A 17,117-nucleotide genomic window follows, 5' to 3' on the forward strand; every position below is an offset into this window, starting at 1 on the left:
AGACAAATTCTGTGGAGACAGAAGATAAGCATTTTTATACATTCAATACATTCATTTATTGAATGAACGTTTTAGACCAATTTATGTAGAATATGTTGGTTCCAAGAACTTTTCAATAGGTTCGATATGACATTCTATACCTGATTGAAGAATGAACTTTTGCAAAGTTTACAAGGCAAGATTATAATTAAAGATTGTATTATATTGTGCCATACTTGTATAAATGTCTATAACAATAAATGGGATAAAACAATGTTCTGTTAAACATATTAAGTCCTTTTTTTTTTAATAATTAACCATGCTATTTATATTGCCGACCCGAGCAGTTTATAATCTAATAAAATTAGTAATTTTGTAAAACTCTAAAAGAACTCTAGAAAATTTATATTTAACCTCTATTAAATTTATGTGTTTGATAAGGAATATTCAATTGAAAAATAACGATATTATATATTGAATGGCATCTTGCAATTCCTATTTACCTACAAGCGCATGTAAAGCCATGCTTGATGCGTGTTGCGGATTTCGTGGGAAGAAGCAGTTGTCAGAGTTTACTTTAATTTGAGGTTACATTACCAGGATTCCGTGTTTGAAGCAATATGTGGTGCTGAGGAATACAGATTATGGAGCAGAGATGACGGTTAGTGAAATCTGTGACATGACTCAAAAATAGCATTCCAAAAAATGAGTCCGAAACGAAAGGTAAGGGTGCACTGTAGTGTCCAGGTTATCTGTAGGGTAAACTTTTATATTTTTATAAATGTTTTATATTGTTTTAAATGTTGGATTTTTAGAAACTTTGCATTACTTGCTGCAAATAAATTTATTCAAATATTGTCATTTATGGTTTTTGTTCCTTTTTGGACATATATAAAAATTGTCAACAGTCATTTTTGGCTTGTAATAAATTACTTAAATCTGTTGCATGTGCACTGCTTATTATATTCTGATGTTGCTTCATCAAAGTATCGATAAATTTGTCATTGTAAATACGACTTTTTAATTCATTATTTAGACCACAAGCTCCGAATCTACTTCGTCAAGTTCATCTGGATCATCATCCAGTAGCTCCTCAAGCTCTGGTAGTGAATCAAGCTCATCCGATTCAGAGAATTCTAGTAGCTCAGCAAACAGCCAGAAAGTCTCTGATTCAGATAGGAATAAGAAGAAGCTCCCATTTCCACCAACACGCCATGTTAAAGGGAAGAATGAAGCAAGTGCCGCATTGCCCTTGGATAATAAAAATAAGGAAAGGCCAACGCCAAAAAGTAGGCCTGTTGTCTACTCTTCAGAATCTGAAGAATCACCTAGTAAACTTAAACCGGCTAAGAGAAAGCCACCGGCAAAGCCAAAAGCCACTGCCACTGTTGCGCCTGTTGTTAAACCACAGCGACCAATCAGTAAACCAGTTTCTACTCCTTCATCTCATAAAAATGTAGGAAGTACGAAACCAATTGCCAATAAGCCCAGCAAAATTATTGGTAAGTATAAGGTTTTTATTGGTTTCAACAATACTATTAAATTTTTTGTCAATCGATAGCAAAGGTTGCAAAATAAATTATTTCTAATAAGGAATTTCTAATAAATAGGAAGCGTTACCAGCAGTGTGAAGAATATAGAAAAACCAACAAAAACGATTTTAGAACCAGTGCAAAAAAAGCTCAAAAAGAAAAGCATATTTAGTCCTGAAAATAGTAGCGAGAGTGATGGAGCACCACCATCGAAGCCAATAGGACTTAAAACTACAAGCAATCCTGTCAAATGTCCAAAACCTCAACAACAAATAAAGCCAAAACCTGTTGAGCCAAAACCTCGTCCACCTATAGCAAATAGACCCAGTAAGTAAAATTAACTATTCAGTCAGTATCAAACCTATTCCATGTATCTCGTATCATATTAATCTTTTTCAAAATATAACCAGGTTTAGTAACGAAGACACAACCACAAAAATCTGATAGCTCAGCAAGTTCAAAAAGTTGCTCTGGAGGATCCGGTGGTTCAGGATCATCTGGTTCTAGTGACAGTAGTTCGGATTCAGAATCTTCGGAAAGTGTAACAAGTCCTCAGCCTCAACCGAAGAAAAAAGAAATACATTCAAGCACAAATATTAATACAGTCACTACCAGTGCACCCCCTAAAAGGCCCACAGTTTCAATTATTGCCAGCAAACAACAAAAAACGTCCAAACGACACGGTTCGTTAAAAGAAAAACCTAAATCTGTCCAAAAATGATTACAAACTCCGGTACAAATGTACGTAATTTACTTTATGATCCCAGGTGCCGTAAAAAGTGACGATGACGGCGACGCCTCGGACAGTGACAAGGAAATGGATGAACAGACTGAGGGAAACACAACAAAAACGACTGCAAAGGGCAAACGGAAACTACAGACTCGCAAAGGTAGCAAATTATTGCAACTGCAGACGAAAACGATGAGCGACTCTGAATCAGACACAGGTGACAATAAGAGTTATATAATAATTCACTCAAATCCTTCTTGTAGTATTCTGATAGATTTCGTTTCCTACGTAACCCATTCCTCATCTAACATCTTGTACGTATCAAAATTGAACGCACGTACAGTTTCCGTAGAATGATTAATCGGCAAAAAGAATAATATGAAAAATTAAAGAAAAATGGTAAAGTGTCGCGCAGGAAGTGAAATCAAGACTCTGTATTGCCACCCTAAAACAAAAAAGGCAGTATCTGCAGTTCTAATGGATGGGTTGGCTAAAATGCGTAGTAATTAGTAAAACCTTCAATGATTATTGTATTAAAAAAAAAAGAAGTGTTCTAATAGAAGAAAAATCAAAGGAAAGCATATCCCAGGTATCCTGAAGTACAGATACAGTCTTTTCATTTATGGCGGCAGTATGGTTCTCAGGTACGGAAATGGTAGCGTGTAATCGAATCCTGCAAATTCCACTGATACGGTGTGATTTGTCGGGAGTAGCTGAGAGCAAACGAAGCACCAGCAAGTCTCCAGTGAAAAGGGCAGGCCTCAGCACTGGGGCTAGACACTCATCGAGTACACCTAGAACTGGGACTGCTAGTGGAAGCGGTACCACGACGATTCCTAGATCAGGACAGGGATCATATACACGAACTCGTGCAGTCAAGGAACGCGAGTGTCCTTTAGCTGCATCATGTGATTCGCGTGGGCACCTGTCTGGGAGGTTCGACACTCATTTCACGTTGGAGGCTTGCCCATTGTATCATAATACAACACCACAGGCGTGTGTGTAAGTATTCCTGAACCTTCGTGAACACCGAGGACCCATTGTACTTTGATAACAATCTATATGTCTTGCGTACAGGGAATTTTACAAGGAGAGAAAGAAACGTGAGGACGAGCGCAGAAAGTCCATGTCTAATTTGGGTAAAAAATCTCCGAAGCGTATGCATCAGACAAATGAACAAAGAAACTATCAACTTAAAGTGAAGGATCTGAGAAATAAGTGGAAAGGACCTGATGGCGATGGTAACGAAAGTGACAGTGGTGGTGAGCCCCATGGAATAGAAAAGAATCGACAACCCAGACTTAAAAATCTTACACCGGACTATGACCTGAAGTTATTTATGGAAGCGCAGGCAATAGCTAGTGAGAAAATAGTAAGTACCACATAATTTGTTAGTAGAATATTTAATTCTTTTACAAGAACCAGCTAACTCATGTACGTAATATAGGAAAAAGAATTAAAAGAATTAGACTACGATGGCGAGGGTAGAAATGGTGGAGGTACTCGCTGCGTAGAGATGGGTAAATGGGAGATGGAAGTTTGGTACCAGAGTCCCTATCCAGAAGAGTTTAGTAGAGCTCCGAAGTTATACCTTTGTGAATACTGCTTAAGATACGCCAAGAGTCGTCAAGTATTACGAAGACACAGGGACAAGTGCTTATGGCGCCATCCACCAGGGCACGAAGTTTATAGGTAATAAAAAGAGTCGTTAAACTATATAAAGACAAATTTTATTTATCTTGGATTACTTTCGTGCAGCCTCCAGTGAAAGGAATGTTTTTAAAATCATTTCTCATGCACAGGAAAGACAAGATAGGCGTATGGGAAGTGGACGGAAAGCGTTACAAGCAATACTGCCAGAATCTATGTCTCCTGGCGAAATTCTTTCTGGACCACAAGACTCTTTACTACGACGTCGAGCCCTTCCTTTTCTACGTGATGACCATCGGCGACGCGGAAGGCTGTCACACCGTCGGCTACTTCAGCAAGGTAAGTACCCAGAGCTTCAATAACTTCCTCTCTTATCTAAATGTCCTGTATATCCCTTTTATCAAGAGACTCGGTAGAGTCTTGCGACAACTACTATATGTATAGTGTAACAGGCAGCGAGATACCATATAGACTCTAACCCGAAGATAAGTCGCATTGAATTCACGTTAACGTGAGGAAAACAGGTTTAACTTCGATAGCAGGAATGGACTATAGCCCTAACGGTCTTGATTCCCGGGTCAACTGTCTTATATATATGTATATAATATCAAGAATACAACAGTACAACATACGTGTCACCATGCACGAAGAATGAAGAGAGAAAAACATGGAATATGTGTACTGGTACAACCACAATCCAATAACGAGTAACTACTTCAAACTTCTTTCTCTCATTCTTCATACTTTTTACATTCTTACCCGTTATCCACTCTGTGATTTACAGAGTAACAAAATGCCCATTGAGACTGACACTCTCTTTCTTATATCCCATAGAACACGCACGTCGATCCTGCGCAATCGTTGAAAGGAATAGGAGGTTGCGAGTATCAGGCGAAACGTTGTATATCGAATTAGACACCGTCACTAGCTACACGTATGTACATTCTGCATGCGATAAGCCATTTCATTCATGGTTCCTGGGGTTTGCGTGAGTCCTGGAATCCCCAGTGTATCGCGGGTTCGTCAGTGAAATGGTAGAGCGCCGAGGGAGTTGCCGAGTGGGATAGAAATAACAGAGGCTACAGGGCGGCATTGGACAGACAGAAAGAGAGAGAGAGAGAGAGACAAAGAGAAAAATACAAAAAAAAAAAGTCACCAAAGAGAAGGTGAGCAGAGGGTGAGGGAGCGTGCACAGGAGTAAAAGAGTGCAAGGGAGTGGCAGCCGCCTCCCCTGCAACTGCGTCTGCGTACAATCACACAAAAACGTACGCGCAGTATATACATAGTACACTCTGCCATAGAAACTCGTGGCATGATAATCGTACATGCAAAATACTCCTGCGGGCTATGTACTACGTATTATTCCTGGTACATACTTAAACGTACGGCTGTACCGACGTCGCATAGATCCGGTACGACCCTGCGAACGATATTAATACAGTTTAACCGATTAAGCTTGAGATTGTATGAAGAATTTTTATGCTTTCAATTTTTCTCCCTTCACGCGCCAATTTAATTGAATTAGAAGCGAGATAACGTTGCGTGTTCCGATGGGGAAGGGATATCACATGGGTGTTGAGTATTTTTTATCTACCTGGTCGATATCTGCAGGCACCTCCAGGAAAAATCCACTTCAATTTTTAATGCAGGACATTTTCTGCTTGATATACAAATAAGTCTGTGTGTACGTATGTATATTTCAGGTAACGAATATCATGAGGAACAGAGTATTACCGTAATACTGGGATTAAATTATCGTTGGTCTGACAATAATACCAGCTCCAGGTCCTTTGAGAGCTATGTGTGCGGCTAGTTTAAGGGTGTGAGATCCTGGAGGAAGGGTGTCTCCTTGTCCTTTGATCCCTCTCTCGCCTACCCAGCCTCATGTACTTCGCACGACTATTTACTGCAGCATCGTCGAGGCGAAATCTTCCCCCCGACGTTCAACGACCTCCGACCCCGTGCCAAGACGCTACGTCGACCCTCTCGAGCGAGACTAAAATGTTTTTTCCAGACTAACGTCAACCCTCGTTTTTGTCTCTCCTCTGTCTCTAGGTATTTCTCTTTTACTTACTGCACCTTCCTCATAGACATCCTTACCTTCTGTTCTAGGTTAGGAATATTAAATTGTCAGGCTTTCACGGATTTTCAAGCTCTTCCCTTCCTTCCGCGACGAAAGGACTGTCGGTTAGGGCACCACGATTCAGGCTGATATCGCTTTTCCTGGTAATTATTCGCTTGTCCAGGTCGGACCAGGTTATTTTCTCTGTTTAAAAGTGAACCTTATCCTAGCGGATGTCACGTGATAGATTTAAGATATGATACTGATGGCTTTCTTTCCTCAGGCTTTGTTTTTGGAAATTGGCTGTGAAAATAATGAAGGGTGGTGGCCCCTTGTTGTTCAAGGTCCGGCCACGTACTTCTTGCGAGGATTAATCTTAACCAGGCAGGATACAAGGGTGAGAAAATTTGCCTAACTTCCATCGAGGGTGATCGACGTTAAAAAAGATCCTCAAATTATCCGGCAGGAACTTCTTCTAACCTCCTTTCGACCCTGCTTACATTTCATACCCGCACCATGCGGCCTACCCAAGCAAGGACCCCGACCCGGTATGTTCGAGTCATAAATCATTGTCGCGTATCATAAATCATAGTCCCGAAGGACCTTTAAACATTAAAGAAAAATCTCAGCAGCTCTCGGAGCCCCTCGTCGTCTCGTTTTCGTCCTATCGATCAGTAAGCTGCAATTTTGTCATTCCAGCCGCTTCGAGTCTATCGGTACGTGTCAGAGGTCACAGGACATGTGTTCTCAACGTACCGTCTCGCAGAGAAGGAAGAATTAGACTAGAAACGGAAAGAAGGTGAAGATCCTTAAGAACCTACCAGACCAGTACCGAAGTTAAAGCCAGGCCGCATTCACCCCATCGTCCTTGGAGTCTAACCCCTGTCTGAGGGGTGTCCTATACCAATTCCCCAAAATTACAAGCCGCTCTTGGAGGGTCTTGGTGGAAACAAGGAGAGTCTAGACGACGTAGATGCGATTAACTCCATAGCCCAGGAGGTTCCGGGTGTCAGGATAGTCTCCTGGAGACAAGACAACAAACGTTAGCGCAGGACGCACGTAGAGCCAGAGAGCGAGAGACGGGCCAGGGTGCAGCTCTGCTGCTTCCCGCAGCATTGTCGAGTCAAAATCTTTATCGACGTTCAACGACCCCGACCCTGGCTAGACGGTCGGCTCGTCGGGGGTGGCTGGGCGCAGGATACGCCGTGCACGAGTCGGTAGGGTGCGAGGGGATGCCACGGCGTGTGCACTAGTGTGCTCGTGGGGAAGTTGCGAGGGACAGAAGGGAGGGCTGGTGATCATGGTGGGGTCTCAGTCCAGGAGCGAGGGAGGGCGTCGCCTCGTGTCGGGTCGTCAACCTTTCTGCAGCACTGCGACGTCGGGGTCGTTATAATTTCCCCCCTGCGCCGCGGCGGCTTAAATCGCGGCGTCGGCGCCGTGTGCCGTCCGTCGTCTTCCACCTCTTTTCTGCTTGGTCTCTCTCCCTCTCTCACATACTCTCCATAGGTTATTCTACACCTATGCTTCTCCTGACTACTCTCTCTCTCTTTCTCTCTCGTACTCCAATCCGAGTCCTACCCTCATAGAGAACACTCTTGTACATAGGCGTACACCCTGGTCCTGCACCCTGTATGTCGCAACCTGAGCTCATCTATAGGTACTACCTAGACGAGAACCTCCACCTACGGCCCTGAAATCCCAAACGACTTGCTCTCGCACTGGCTGAACCGCATTGGATCTTTTCAATGAAAAAGAATGAGTCCTGGGGGCTACCACGCTGATCTCTCTTTACCACAGAGTCTGTACGCATCTTCTTATTCGTCCCGTCTCTCATTCTTCCCCAGCTTCTTACCTCGTGTTACGCGCGAGCTGTCTCAAGATCAGCACAGAAATTCTCACAGGTTCCTGAATCTCTGACGATCACTGGTCTAGGAGCGTGAAAGACAGTTTTACGGTATTTCAATGAATTTGTCCTTGAGTCGATCTGCCTCCCAATTAGGGCGTGGTATGCACCAATTTCTTCTCCCAGAATTCAGCTGTACAAGTTCCCGCTACGAGTTCACCGGAACGTCTGGGTTCTCCTATACACAGACCGCTGACGTACCGTAAAGACCTGTACCAGGGTGGCAACGTGGCGGCAAAAGGTCTTCGTTCAATTTTTCTTTTACACGGGCACCACCTCGACTCGCAGGCTACGCACAGTCTCGTGCCGGGGACATTCTAGACATTCATACCGGTTCCCTTGCAGGAAGGACACACGAGCCGAATGTGCGGTGCGTCTCGACGTAAATGAGACCGGCTGGGTCTCCGCTTACATAGGCATTCGCATCCAGATCCCCGCGTGTTACCCAGGCTCAGAGGACACCATAGGAATATCGAGCTTCTTCCTCAAGACACACCTCGGGTGTTGATGAATTTTGAGCAAAGAAATTTCACCTGGAAAGTATTAATAACTTGTATTGATTTCGACGTTGAGCTCTATAAACGGTTTTAATTATTGTACGAGCAGGAGGACGTTGCACGGAGATGGACTGGGTGTCCTAGGGCAAGGGAGCAACGGTCACTCGTCCGGATCCAAAAGTCGAAGGTTAAATAATACATAAAGAAGCTGCCATCGAAGGGCGGGATGAGTTTTGGTGGCGAAGAGAGACGAAGTCACAGTCTGGTAATATAATAAATAGGTAGACAGGATTACGTTACCCCTCAAGGAGTAACGTGGGAAGGATAGGATCAAGGGTAGACGAGGTCTGAGGACGAATAGGTTGGAAGGAGGTTGTAGACGGTGTGAGAGGGAGGCTGGGTCGGCGACGACGAGGTCGAGGAGAGAGGGGTTGCTGAAGAAGAAGGAGTCTGAAGGGTCGGGGGCAATTTTCCTTAAAAATACCCGCAGACGCGCCATGCACGAGCAGCGGGTACAGCCAAGGATAGGAGTGACGAGGAGGAGGATCAGAGGGTAGAAAAAGGGACGCACCAGGGGAAGATGATGTAGAGCAGAGTGCGCCGTTCAAGTAGAGGTCGTCGATACGATACGCTCGTCGAGAGGTTGGGGTAGGCTCGCCGACCCTCACTCCCCCCAAAACCCCAAACCCTTGGGGGGGGGGGGAGTGGGTTTCGATCGATGCCAGACAGTCCTGTTCACACCACCAAATCCCGCCGAATACACGGGGGTCCCTCTTCTTCGTTCTCTGCACCTAAACCTTCTCCATACCCTCTGATACTTCTCAGCCACCGCGTCCTCTACGCCGACCCCCATGACAGCCACCCTGGCGTAACTTCTCTGACCTCATCCATTGGTTAGCTCGAGGAATCCTGACTGACAAAACGATCCAGCTCCCTTCGGCAGACTTTCTCGGGACGTGGTAATCTCTTGAAAATTACTGGTTTGTTGGCCACGTCTCGTTCGATCAGAAATACATTGGGAAACTAGTGATTGATTGAGACCGTCTTTGTCAGGATGGTCCCTGGGTACCGAACTTGGCGTTTGGATAAGATGGTGTCCATTGTCCCTATCAGCGACAGATCGAACGTTCATACGGGAGAGCCCGTACTTTTCCAAGCAGGTACCAACGAGCTGTAATAATTAATGGGTGGTACAAGAGGTCGGATTTTGGCCGAGGACCCTACCCTGTCACGGGAACAAAGGACGTCCAGGTAGCAGAACGGCTGGATGAAAGTGGGTTCCACCTTGTGGTTCGTGTAGGGACCTGGGGGAAATCCTTAGTTGAGATACTGCAAAAGGAAGGATATTCAATGGTTGGAAATTTTCGTGAAAATATTTTCTCTACGAACAGGAACCAAGACTTACCTGCATATCCTCATTCGCTTTCTATGCATCTTTCGAAAATTCGAGACTCCGTATTCCGAGGGACGTTTGCGTGGTTTAATCCGACTCCTCGGACACCCTGTATGCTACAAGGAACGCTTTGTTCGGCATAAAGAAAGTGGAGGAGGAAACTCAGCGCATCTAAATATAGAAGTGACCGTCGCGGAGGAACTGCACTACCTTTAAGCATCGTTCACACTGAGATCCTGATAATGATACAACTACCGTATTTTACAGTGAGAACTTTTAATTGAAAAATAATCAATGACATTTTTGTAATTCTTCACGCTGTCTTGTAGCTCATATAATCTGTTATACGTTCCTCAAGGATTTTTACACAAACATCCCAAAGAAAACAGTGTAACTATTTTTGAAATTTACCTTCTCTTTCGTGACTTTCTTCGTTTCGTTTTCGGAGTTTTAAACGTGTGAAATCAATCCTCGTCTTCCAGTTAGGTGCGACGGATAAGTTCTTTCACCTATGCATAAGCCATGTGTGGCACACGCACGTGACAAAGGTGCAGAATGCAGATGCACCCGTCTATACTAATGAACATATGCATTCATGTACGAAGCTGCACTTGCAACAGAAACTCTGCATGTTGTCAAGTGTTTGTAAACGCGAAGGTTTCCTTACGCGTATTGAAAACTCCGTGTGATGCACCTCTGCGTGCCAATATCTACGGCTACATGTATTAACCACCTATGTAACATGTGTAGATGAAGATTATAATACACGTATGTGAACACGGGATGACGTAGGGAGGATACTGACCATTTCAAGACCTTTCACGAATACCCAGTACGCCGCCATATTGAAATCACGAATCTTGACGATCTCCTACCCACTGCTGTAGTCAATTAATAAAATATGACTTTTTCAAAAATATATATACATATATATATATATATATATATATAAGTACGATCATAATAGATTCTTTGCAGGTTAGAATTCTCTAGAGATTTTCATTAGAGATTATTTCCAAGTGCAACCTTACTCCATATCTTATTACCTGATCGCATTGTAAGTACCGCTGAATCCAAATGCCCGTCCGTTACAAATGCGCCGTGTATAGTAATTGCATCAGAATACAGATAATTTCTTAGATATTAATGCAAGATACTTACGGGTTCCGTTCGACGATTTGCCAACGTTCGCTTTACGATTCCGGGAAAAGGTTAGGTTAGAGACTACGTTGAAAACCGTTAGAATTTGAAAGTTGTGCTTGCAGCGTCATCTGCTGATAGTCGCTCGCGAATGCATGACGAATCTTTAGACTGGGATCGATTGTTGAGGATTTTTATAAAGATAAATGAAATGGATGAACGCACGGTCAGTTAATTCTACGATATAATCCAGCAAGACCTCATTTTCACGGTGATTTCATCTCTCTGGCGTTGTATGTCCTAACCTGTAACCTCTTTACGTACGAATACGCGGATCCCAATGCAGTCTGGGAAATCGCAGCTACTTCGCGTGGGTGTGACGAACGAAGAAGACATACCTGGCTGTTGTGCTCGAGGAAGAAATCCAGGCGGTGGATATGTATTCTAACCTCACGTAGCACATTTTTTTAACTTGGATATTCGTAGCCGGCTGACACGTTTCTCGGTAGAGTGCGATGGATTAATATTAATCGGAATTCCAGATGGATTGCGGAAGACTTCACGAGCGACAGGACTGCCGTTTGCTAATGCTGAGTAATATTGTGGAATCCTTTGAGTTCTCTGATGTTATTCCAAGTGCTGCGAAGTAGGCAAGACGTTTTCGGGTTTGAGGCAATTCCTGCACGAGTTAGTAGCCGCTTCAGAGAAATATCCTTTAACAGTATATTTCAGCTGTGCGATTACGGTAACGCTTTCTGGTTTTAGAGAATGTTCTCGATATATACCATTGAAACTATTTACGACTATAAATCCAGCAGGAAGTGATAAGTTAGAGTGTCTCTCTATCTGAGGATTGAAAGTGTTAAAAAGTCTTTTATTTATTTTTATATTTCTCGAATTTTACGTAAAAGAATTTCTTGTTCAAGTTTCATCAAAGTTCAGAACGCAGACTGGTTGTGTACTGGAATATAATATGTTTAGGTTGAATAGGGTACGGCAGACTAAACTTTTCTATACAGCATTTTCAGGTGTCTATGGAAAAATAATATTGAAAATCTACATCGGTCTTTGTTTTTATTACTAATTTTCTCTTTTTTCGTCAAAACATTTTTTGGCGAACGTACAAAACTCCCGTCACAAAATCCGACTGGCGATACCACTTAATCACCCTGTCGTACAAAACACATTCCGATCGATAATACACCGGCGTACAGATAGATTTCGAGGTTAAGAACAGAGCAGGCTGTTGAAAAAATAAATATTGCAATAGCAAACTTTTCTAACGTATCAAATAGCATTTTCCGTGGGTCATGAAAACCTAGAATACCAAGCCAACCGTAGTGAGTCAGACAAGAGCATACAAAGTTATGGATTCTCTTACGAAGTTCCAACAGTAAAGTTCACTAGAGGCTAAGGTGCAAACTAGATGCCTAAGTACATCGTTAGCTTATTATAAGTAAGCATAACATTTATCCATCATAGCAGAGCAGCGCCTTAGGCAACAAATTGTCTAGGAGAAAACGAAAAAGAAAAAGGAAGGGGAACATAATAGAGGCATCGTGGTTAGGTCGATAATATATAGGAAAACTTCTCTGTCTGGTTATATACGTTGGCGAATATTGGGACGGTACAATGCAGAAGGTTTCACCAGTGACCACGCGATTGGTGGGAGTAGAAGGAGGTTTCACGGGGGCCCCCAAGGAGCCCGGAGCAGAGCCTGGTTCTACGTGGCCCGAGGGTCCCAGGACAAAGAGGGACCCGTGGAGGAGCAGAGAGGAAAACAGGCAAGCCGCGACGGCCCTGAGCCACACAGACTACTGGCCCAAGGACGTCGCGGGGCCCAGATTCTTGGCTGCTCGCCCGTTCGTTCAGTCTTCGGCCTCGTTCCTGTCCCACCTCTTGGGACTTCTTCTGCAGCTCCTCCTACAGCGCCACCACCATCGCCATAGCTATCGCCGTCATTCTCGTTCGTACCACCTCCTTCTACACAGCACCTTCTCCTATAGCTTCGGCATTGCTTCACCCCCCTTCCACCTCGTGACTGCCCCCCTTATTTAGCCTTTAGCTTTTAACAGCGATCAGCAACCTAACCGAACGGCCGGTCTCTGTCGGTCGGGTAGCCAGGCCCCTGTCTGAGTGTCTGTCTGTCTGCCGGTGCTGCCCGAGCCAAACTCCTGGATTTGTCCTTCAGCCGATGCCCTACTCGGCAGCCAGTTAGCAACAGCCTGCTAGCGCCGGAAATACCGGGTGTCCCAAAACGCAATGTACTTCTCTATCTCTTTCAGACTATCTCGTTCGTCCATCAGCCTCTCTCCACGGCATCGGCTTATACCTCCTCACAAGGGAGACACACAGGGTCTTCGTCCAATACAATATTGACTCATCCAGCATGGATAGACATTACCCAGTTTGAGATACATATCTATTCGACTAAGAGAGTAAATCTGAAAAAGTATATATGACTTCCTGTCGTTCGACATTACATTCTATATTCCCAAAGGGTATGGTACCTTGAGCTCTGTGGACGTCAGCTGTTTCCTCATCCCCACCCCGCTCGTCTTCTAGTATCGCATGCATGTCTGCACATCCAACTGTCCGGGACGTCGCTATTAAATCCTACCGAATGCCAGGAGCGCCGTAGTAGATCTACCATAAAATTATGTAAAGCGTTCCAGTTAGAGACAGTTGCCTTGCTGTTTATAGAATCTCAACTGGACACGTACTGAGCACGCGGGACTGCTCGAGATTGTCAATCCCTTAGTCCGGCGAATTCCCGGGAGAGCACGTTCCGGTCGCTCCGTGCGACGTTAGCTCAACTAGAGGCGCTGGGGAGCAGAATACGCGTATACTGCATCTACGTACGCGCGTGGCCAAGTTTAGAACGAGACGCGAGGCGCCGCCTCGTTGAAAACGGTTTACGCTCTTTGACCGCCTACGCGAGATCTCTTCTAATGTTAAAGTGCTTGTCCTCTCTGGTCCCTGTCTCTTTCATCGCTTTTACATTGTCATTGACCAGCCTGTACTTTAGGTTAGCAGACGCACCTAAATCACGGTACAAATAACGTCAGGCAATTTCGTCAATTCTCATCGAGAACGTCTTGTCTGCTGTGTACAGTGGCTTTACGTTTATCCCCTGTAAAACTACCAGGGACGCATCACGCTACGGTATATAAGATAGACTGGGGAACAAATACGCAGGATTGACAGTTTCGTTCTGTTTTTCTTCGTACTTTACTATTCTCATGCGCCTACATATATCGATAGACACAGCGGCACGGAGAGAGTATCCTTCTTGTATTTTTGTTGTCTATGGCGCCTGTAAACTCTTTTTCTTTCCTTTTTCTTCTTCGGCCTCTTTGTCCTGCCTACTTATTTTTCCTCCTATTTCCAGTTTCAATATTTATCCCAACACCCTGCTGTACCCTCCCGGAGGCATTTCTTTCACGCTGAATTCCTCTGGGCTTCCTCTCGGTGTATGCTCAGCAGTACCGTTCTTGCTCGTAATTCCTGAGGGTGTAAGCGTGACGGAAAAATCTATAGCGGCCATTTATTGGATATTGATAACTATGATAAATCCTTAACCCGGCGTCCAACGTCGTTAAAAGAAACAACGTCGTCTACCTGGGTCTGTGAGACCCGACTGAAGAACAGTGGATTTATTTGACGTTAATAAAATATTAAGGGCTTGTCTGAGAATTATCGTATTTCAAGACGATCTTGGGAGTGGTAGATGTGAATAAAATATTCACGTCTGAAAATGCTCGTGTGACTCAACTGTGACGGCGCCGGGTTAACTGTCCGAAGAGAAGAATTCGTATGTTGATAACCCGTGACGACTGACGTGTAAATCTCAAAGGGTTTAATATTGGGATGAATTATTTTTACAGTTCTTGTAGGTACGAGCCTTGTGGGGTACTTGAGGAATAAACGTAAAAAGATATATTTTTAATTTGTTTCGCCCTGTATAAACGATCTTGGGGTAATTAAGTTATAATTTATCTGGGTGATATTCGCCATTCGTACTTGTTAACTCGGTATACGTTGAATATTCATGCCTGGTTAATGGTCGCTGGAAATTTTCGTATTTTAGCATACAGTACGTCCGCGCGTACATGTATATATTGTTTTTACAATCACCGATTTATGGATTGTGGCAATTTTTTTAAATTTTAATATTTATTCTCAAATGACGTTTTCTCCTTAATACTAATTTTGTTGCAGGAAAAAAACTCATTTCTCAACTACAACGTCTCCTGTATCCTGACCCTGCCGCCCTATCAGCGTCAAGGATACGGTCGACTACTAATTGACTTCAGTGAGTAACGGCTAATTCCAAGTAATGAAATTCCTGCGACATGTGAACGCGGCCGAAGGAACTTTCGACCGGATTTCCGGTTGCGGTTTCCTCCTGTCGCTCGGCATCACTCTTGGGTAGATCATCGGAATTTTATGTGTTTTTGCGTTCGATTCAAGATCGAAAAATGAAGACAGGTCGAACCGGTCGAAGATAACGACTCCGTAGTACGTGTAAACGAAGGAACGCCGAATGGATTTCATTTAATTGGAATAACTTGGGTATTTTGGTTGGAATTTAAAAGATATCAGAGAAACGAAAAATCCATCGAAGAAACTTGGGCAAAGTCCCATGGATTTATCATACGTCAATGTACTAAGTGAACCTTCGACCCCCAACACTGCGATCGTTTCGCTGGAAAAAAAAGGTTGCTCCAGAGATAATTGAGCGATGAAATTTCTTTTTGGCCATGACGTCATGCTCATTGATACCAGGTCCAGGTCTAATTCTAAGGATGCAGAATTATCGAACCCGGTATGCAAATCCAATTGTAGTTGGACGTCGTACGTAACCCGTGGAAAACCGAACCACCCTTAACCGGTACACAGAGATGGCGAATCTCCATGAAAAGATTGCTCTGACCAATTTCCAATGCGCATTCAGTCCAGGAACGAAGTAAACCATTGAATAGAAATGGAGGAGGTGGCTTCTTGAAGGAAGATCCATATCGTTAGACCCAGGGGGTCATTGACTTCCTTGTGCCGTCACTGGGAGTGCTCATCGATACCCGCATACTCGGTACGAAGTCATTCCAGATCCAGGATCCAGTCTCAAGCGCATCCCTTGCCGCATCAGCCACTGAACGGGGGAGATGGCGGATCTGATAGTAGTGACAGTGGTAGTATTACTCGTAGAGTAGTAACGATAGTAGCAGTAGTAGAGGCGAGGTGAATAATTTTTGCAACGGACTGTAGGTCCGTGGTTGTCGGTCTTGGAGAGGGGGTTGAACGAGATGAGGGTAGGACCGAGGAGGAGAGGTCGAGAGGAGGAGGTGGATGGCGAAGGGGGTGGCTGCGAGGATGAAACCACGGCTAGACCGCGTCAACGGGGTAGAGGCTGTGTTCAAAAAGGCGTCTTCGAGCGGAGGATAATTAAACGTGAACTTTTTGCCGTGACGTCATTTTCATTGATGCCGTCGACGACGACGTTGATGATGCTGTCGAGCCGTACGGAGAGTCTGGGGGTTGGAGAAAAAGAGTACGAGAGAGAGAGAGAGAGAGTAGATCCAGGATGAACGTACTATGAACCGGGTTGGGTCTCCTCTGTGGGCTACGACCGGAGCTGGAGGTTGGAGGCGCCCCGGTACCCGTGGATACCGGATAGTGGAGTGCGGAGAGTACGGTGGAGTGGTTAGTGGAAAGTGCGACGCCCGGCGTCTCGCCGCATCGATCGGCGCCGGATCCGCCACTACTGGCTGCTCCTGGCTGGCTGGCTGACTGGCTTGGGCTAGCTCTGGTTTGGTTATCTGGTGCTCTAGGCTCTCTGCTTAAGTTTCGAATGTCTTCCAGAAGAAAAAAGAAGATTCAATGTTATTCTGGAGTACCGGCCCATCAGGATACCTGGTCCAGACGTAGAGCCTCAACCAATTCGGTATACGGACCCCCCCTTTGACCCTGTCTCTCTCTTACTACCAGCTACCCCAACTCACGTCAGTTTGGGGTTGTGGTTCGAGTCTGGCGTACCGTTGCGATACTATGACCTCCCGTGACCTCACCCACTCCTCTTGGCTGGAGGCCGACGCGGGAGGGCTCGCCCCGGCTCCAGTTGGAAGGGACGCCAAAGGGTGAACGGGTGGAGAGGGACCCCTCTCGCCAAGTCCCATAACCACTACGTTGCACGGTCATGCCTACCTCGTATCTAACCCCCCCCCCCCCTTT

The 17,117-nt window shown here is 44.8% G+C and overlaps 1 protein-coding gene and 1 long non-coding RNA gene across 13 annotated transcripts in view; one reads left to right on the top strand and one right to left on the bottom strand.

Annotated features, from left to right (window-relative positions):
* Nucleotides 1–358: 358 nt before the first annotated feature.
* LOC107273480 (histone acetyltransferase KAT7) overlaps nt 359–17,117 on the top strand; it is a 20,851-nt gene continuing 4,092 nt past the window's right edge. Inside the window, exons 1-13 of one of the 11 annotated variants that reach the window (XM_025090803.1) lie at nt 359–702; nt 1,016–1,481; nt 1,590–1,838; nt 1,922–2,194; nt 2,279–2,458; nt 2,874–3,243; nt 3,319–3,613; nt 3,689–3,933; nt 4,044–4,230; nt 6,004–6,117; nt 6,237–6,350; nt 6,420–6,501; nt 6,653–6,785. In XM_025090803.1, the coding sequence (XP_024946571.1) occupies nt 685–702; nt 1,016–1,481; nt 1,590–1,838; nt 1,922–2,194; nt 2,279–2,458; nt 2,874–3,243; nt 3,319–3,613; nt 3,689–3,933; nt 4,044–4,230; nt 6,004–6,117; nt 6,237–6,350; nt 6,420–6,501; nt 6,653–6,756 (2,697 nt within the window). In that variant the 5' untranslated portion in view covers nt 359–684 and the 3' untranslated portion in view covers nt 6,757–6,785. Of the gene's footprint in view, nt 703–1,015; nt 1,482–1,589; nt 1,839–1,921; nt 2,195–2,278; nt 2,459–2,873; nt 3,244–3,318; nt 3,614–3,688; nt 3,934–4,043; nt 4,231–6,003; nt 6,118–6,236; nt 6,502–6,652; nt 6,794–15,107; nt 15,202–17,117 lie in introns of those variants that run through there. The other 10 variants (XM_025090804.1, XM_025090806.1, XM_025090808.1 and 7 more) reach the window with 10 other exon arrangements.
* Nucleotides 8,315–13,914, bottom strand: LOC112495199. 2 transcript variants are annotated; one of them, XR_003061545.1, is made up of 4 exons: nt 13,397–13,914; nt 10,908–13,330; nt 8,925–10,627; nt 8,315–8,389 (listed from the first exon to the last, which is right to left on the bottom strand). It is a non-coding gene; the product is annotated as an uncharacterized LOC112495199 (long non-coding RNA). The 2 variants fall into 2 exon arrangements; XR_003061544.1 differs by lacking the exon at nt 8,315–8,389 and having other exon boundaries at nt 9,544–9,682; nt 9,759–10,627.

This window comes from Cephus cinctus, unplaced genomic scaffold (genome assembly GCF_000341935.2).
Source record: "Cephus cinctus unplaced genomic scaffold, Ccin1 Ccin1_scaffold1609, whole genome shotgun sequence".
In the NCBI taxonomy this organism is placed as follows: domain Eukaryota; kingdom Metazoa; phylum Arthropoda; class Insecta; order Hymenoptera; family Cephidae; genus Cephus; species Cephus cinctus.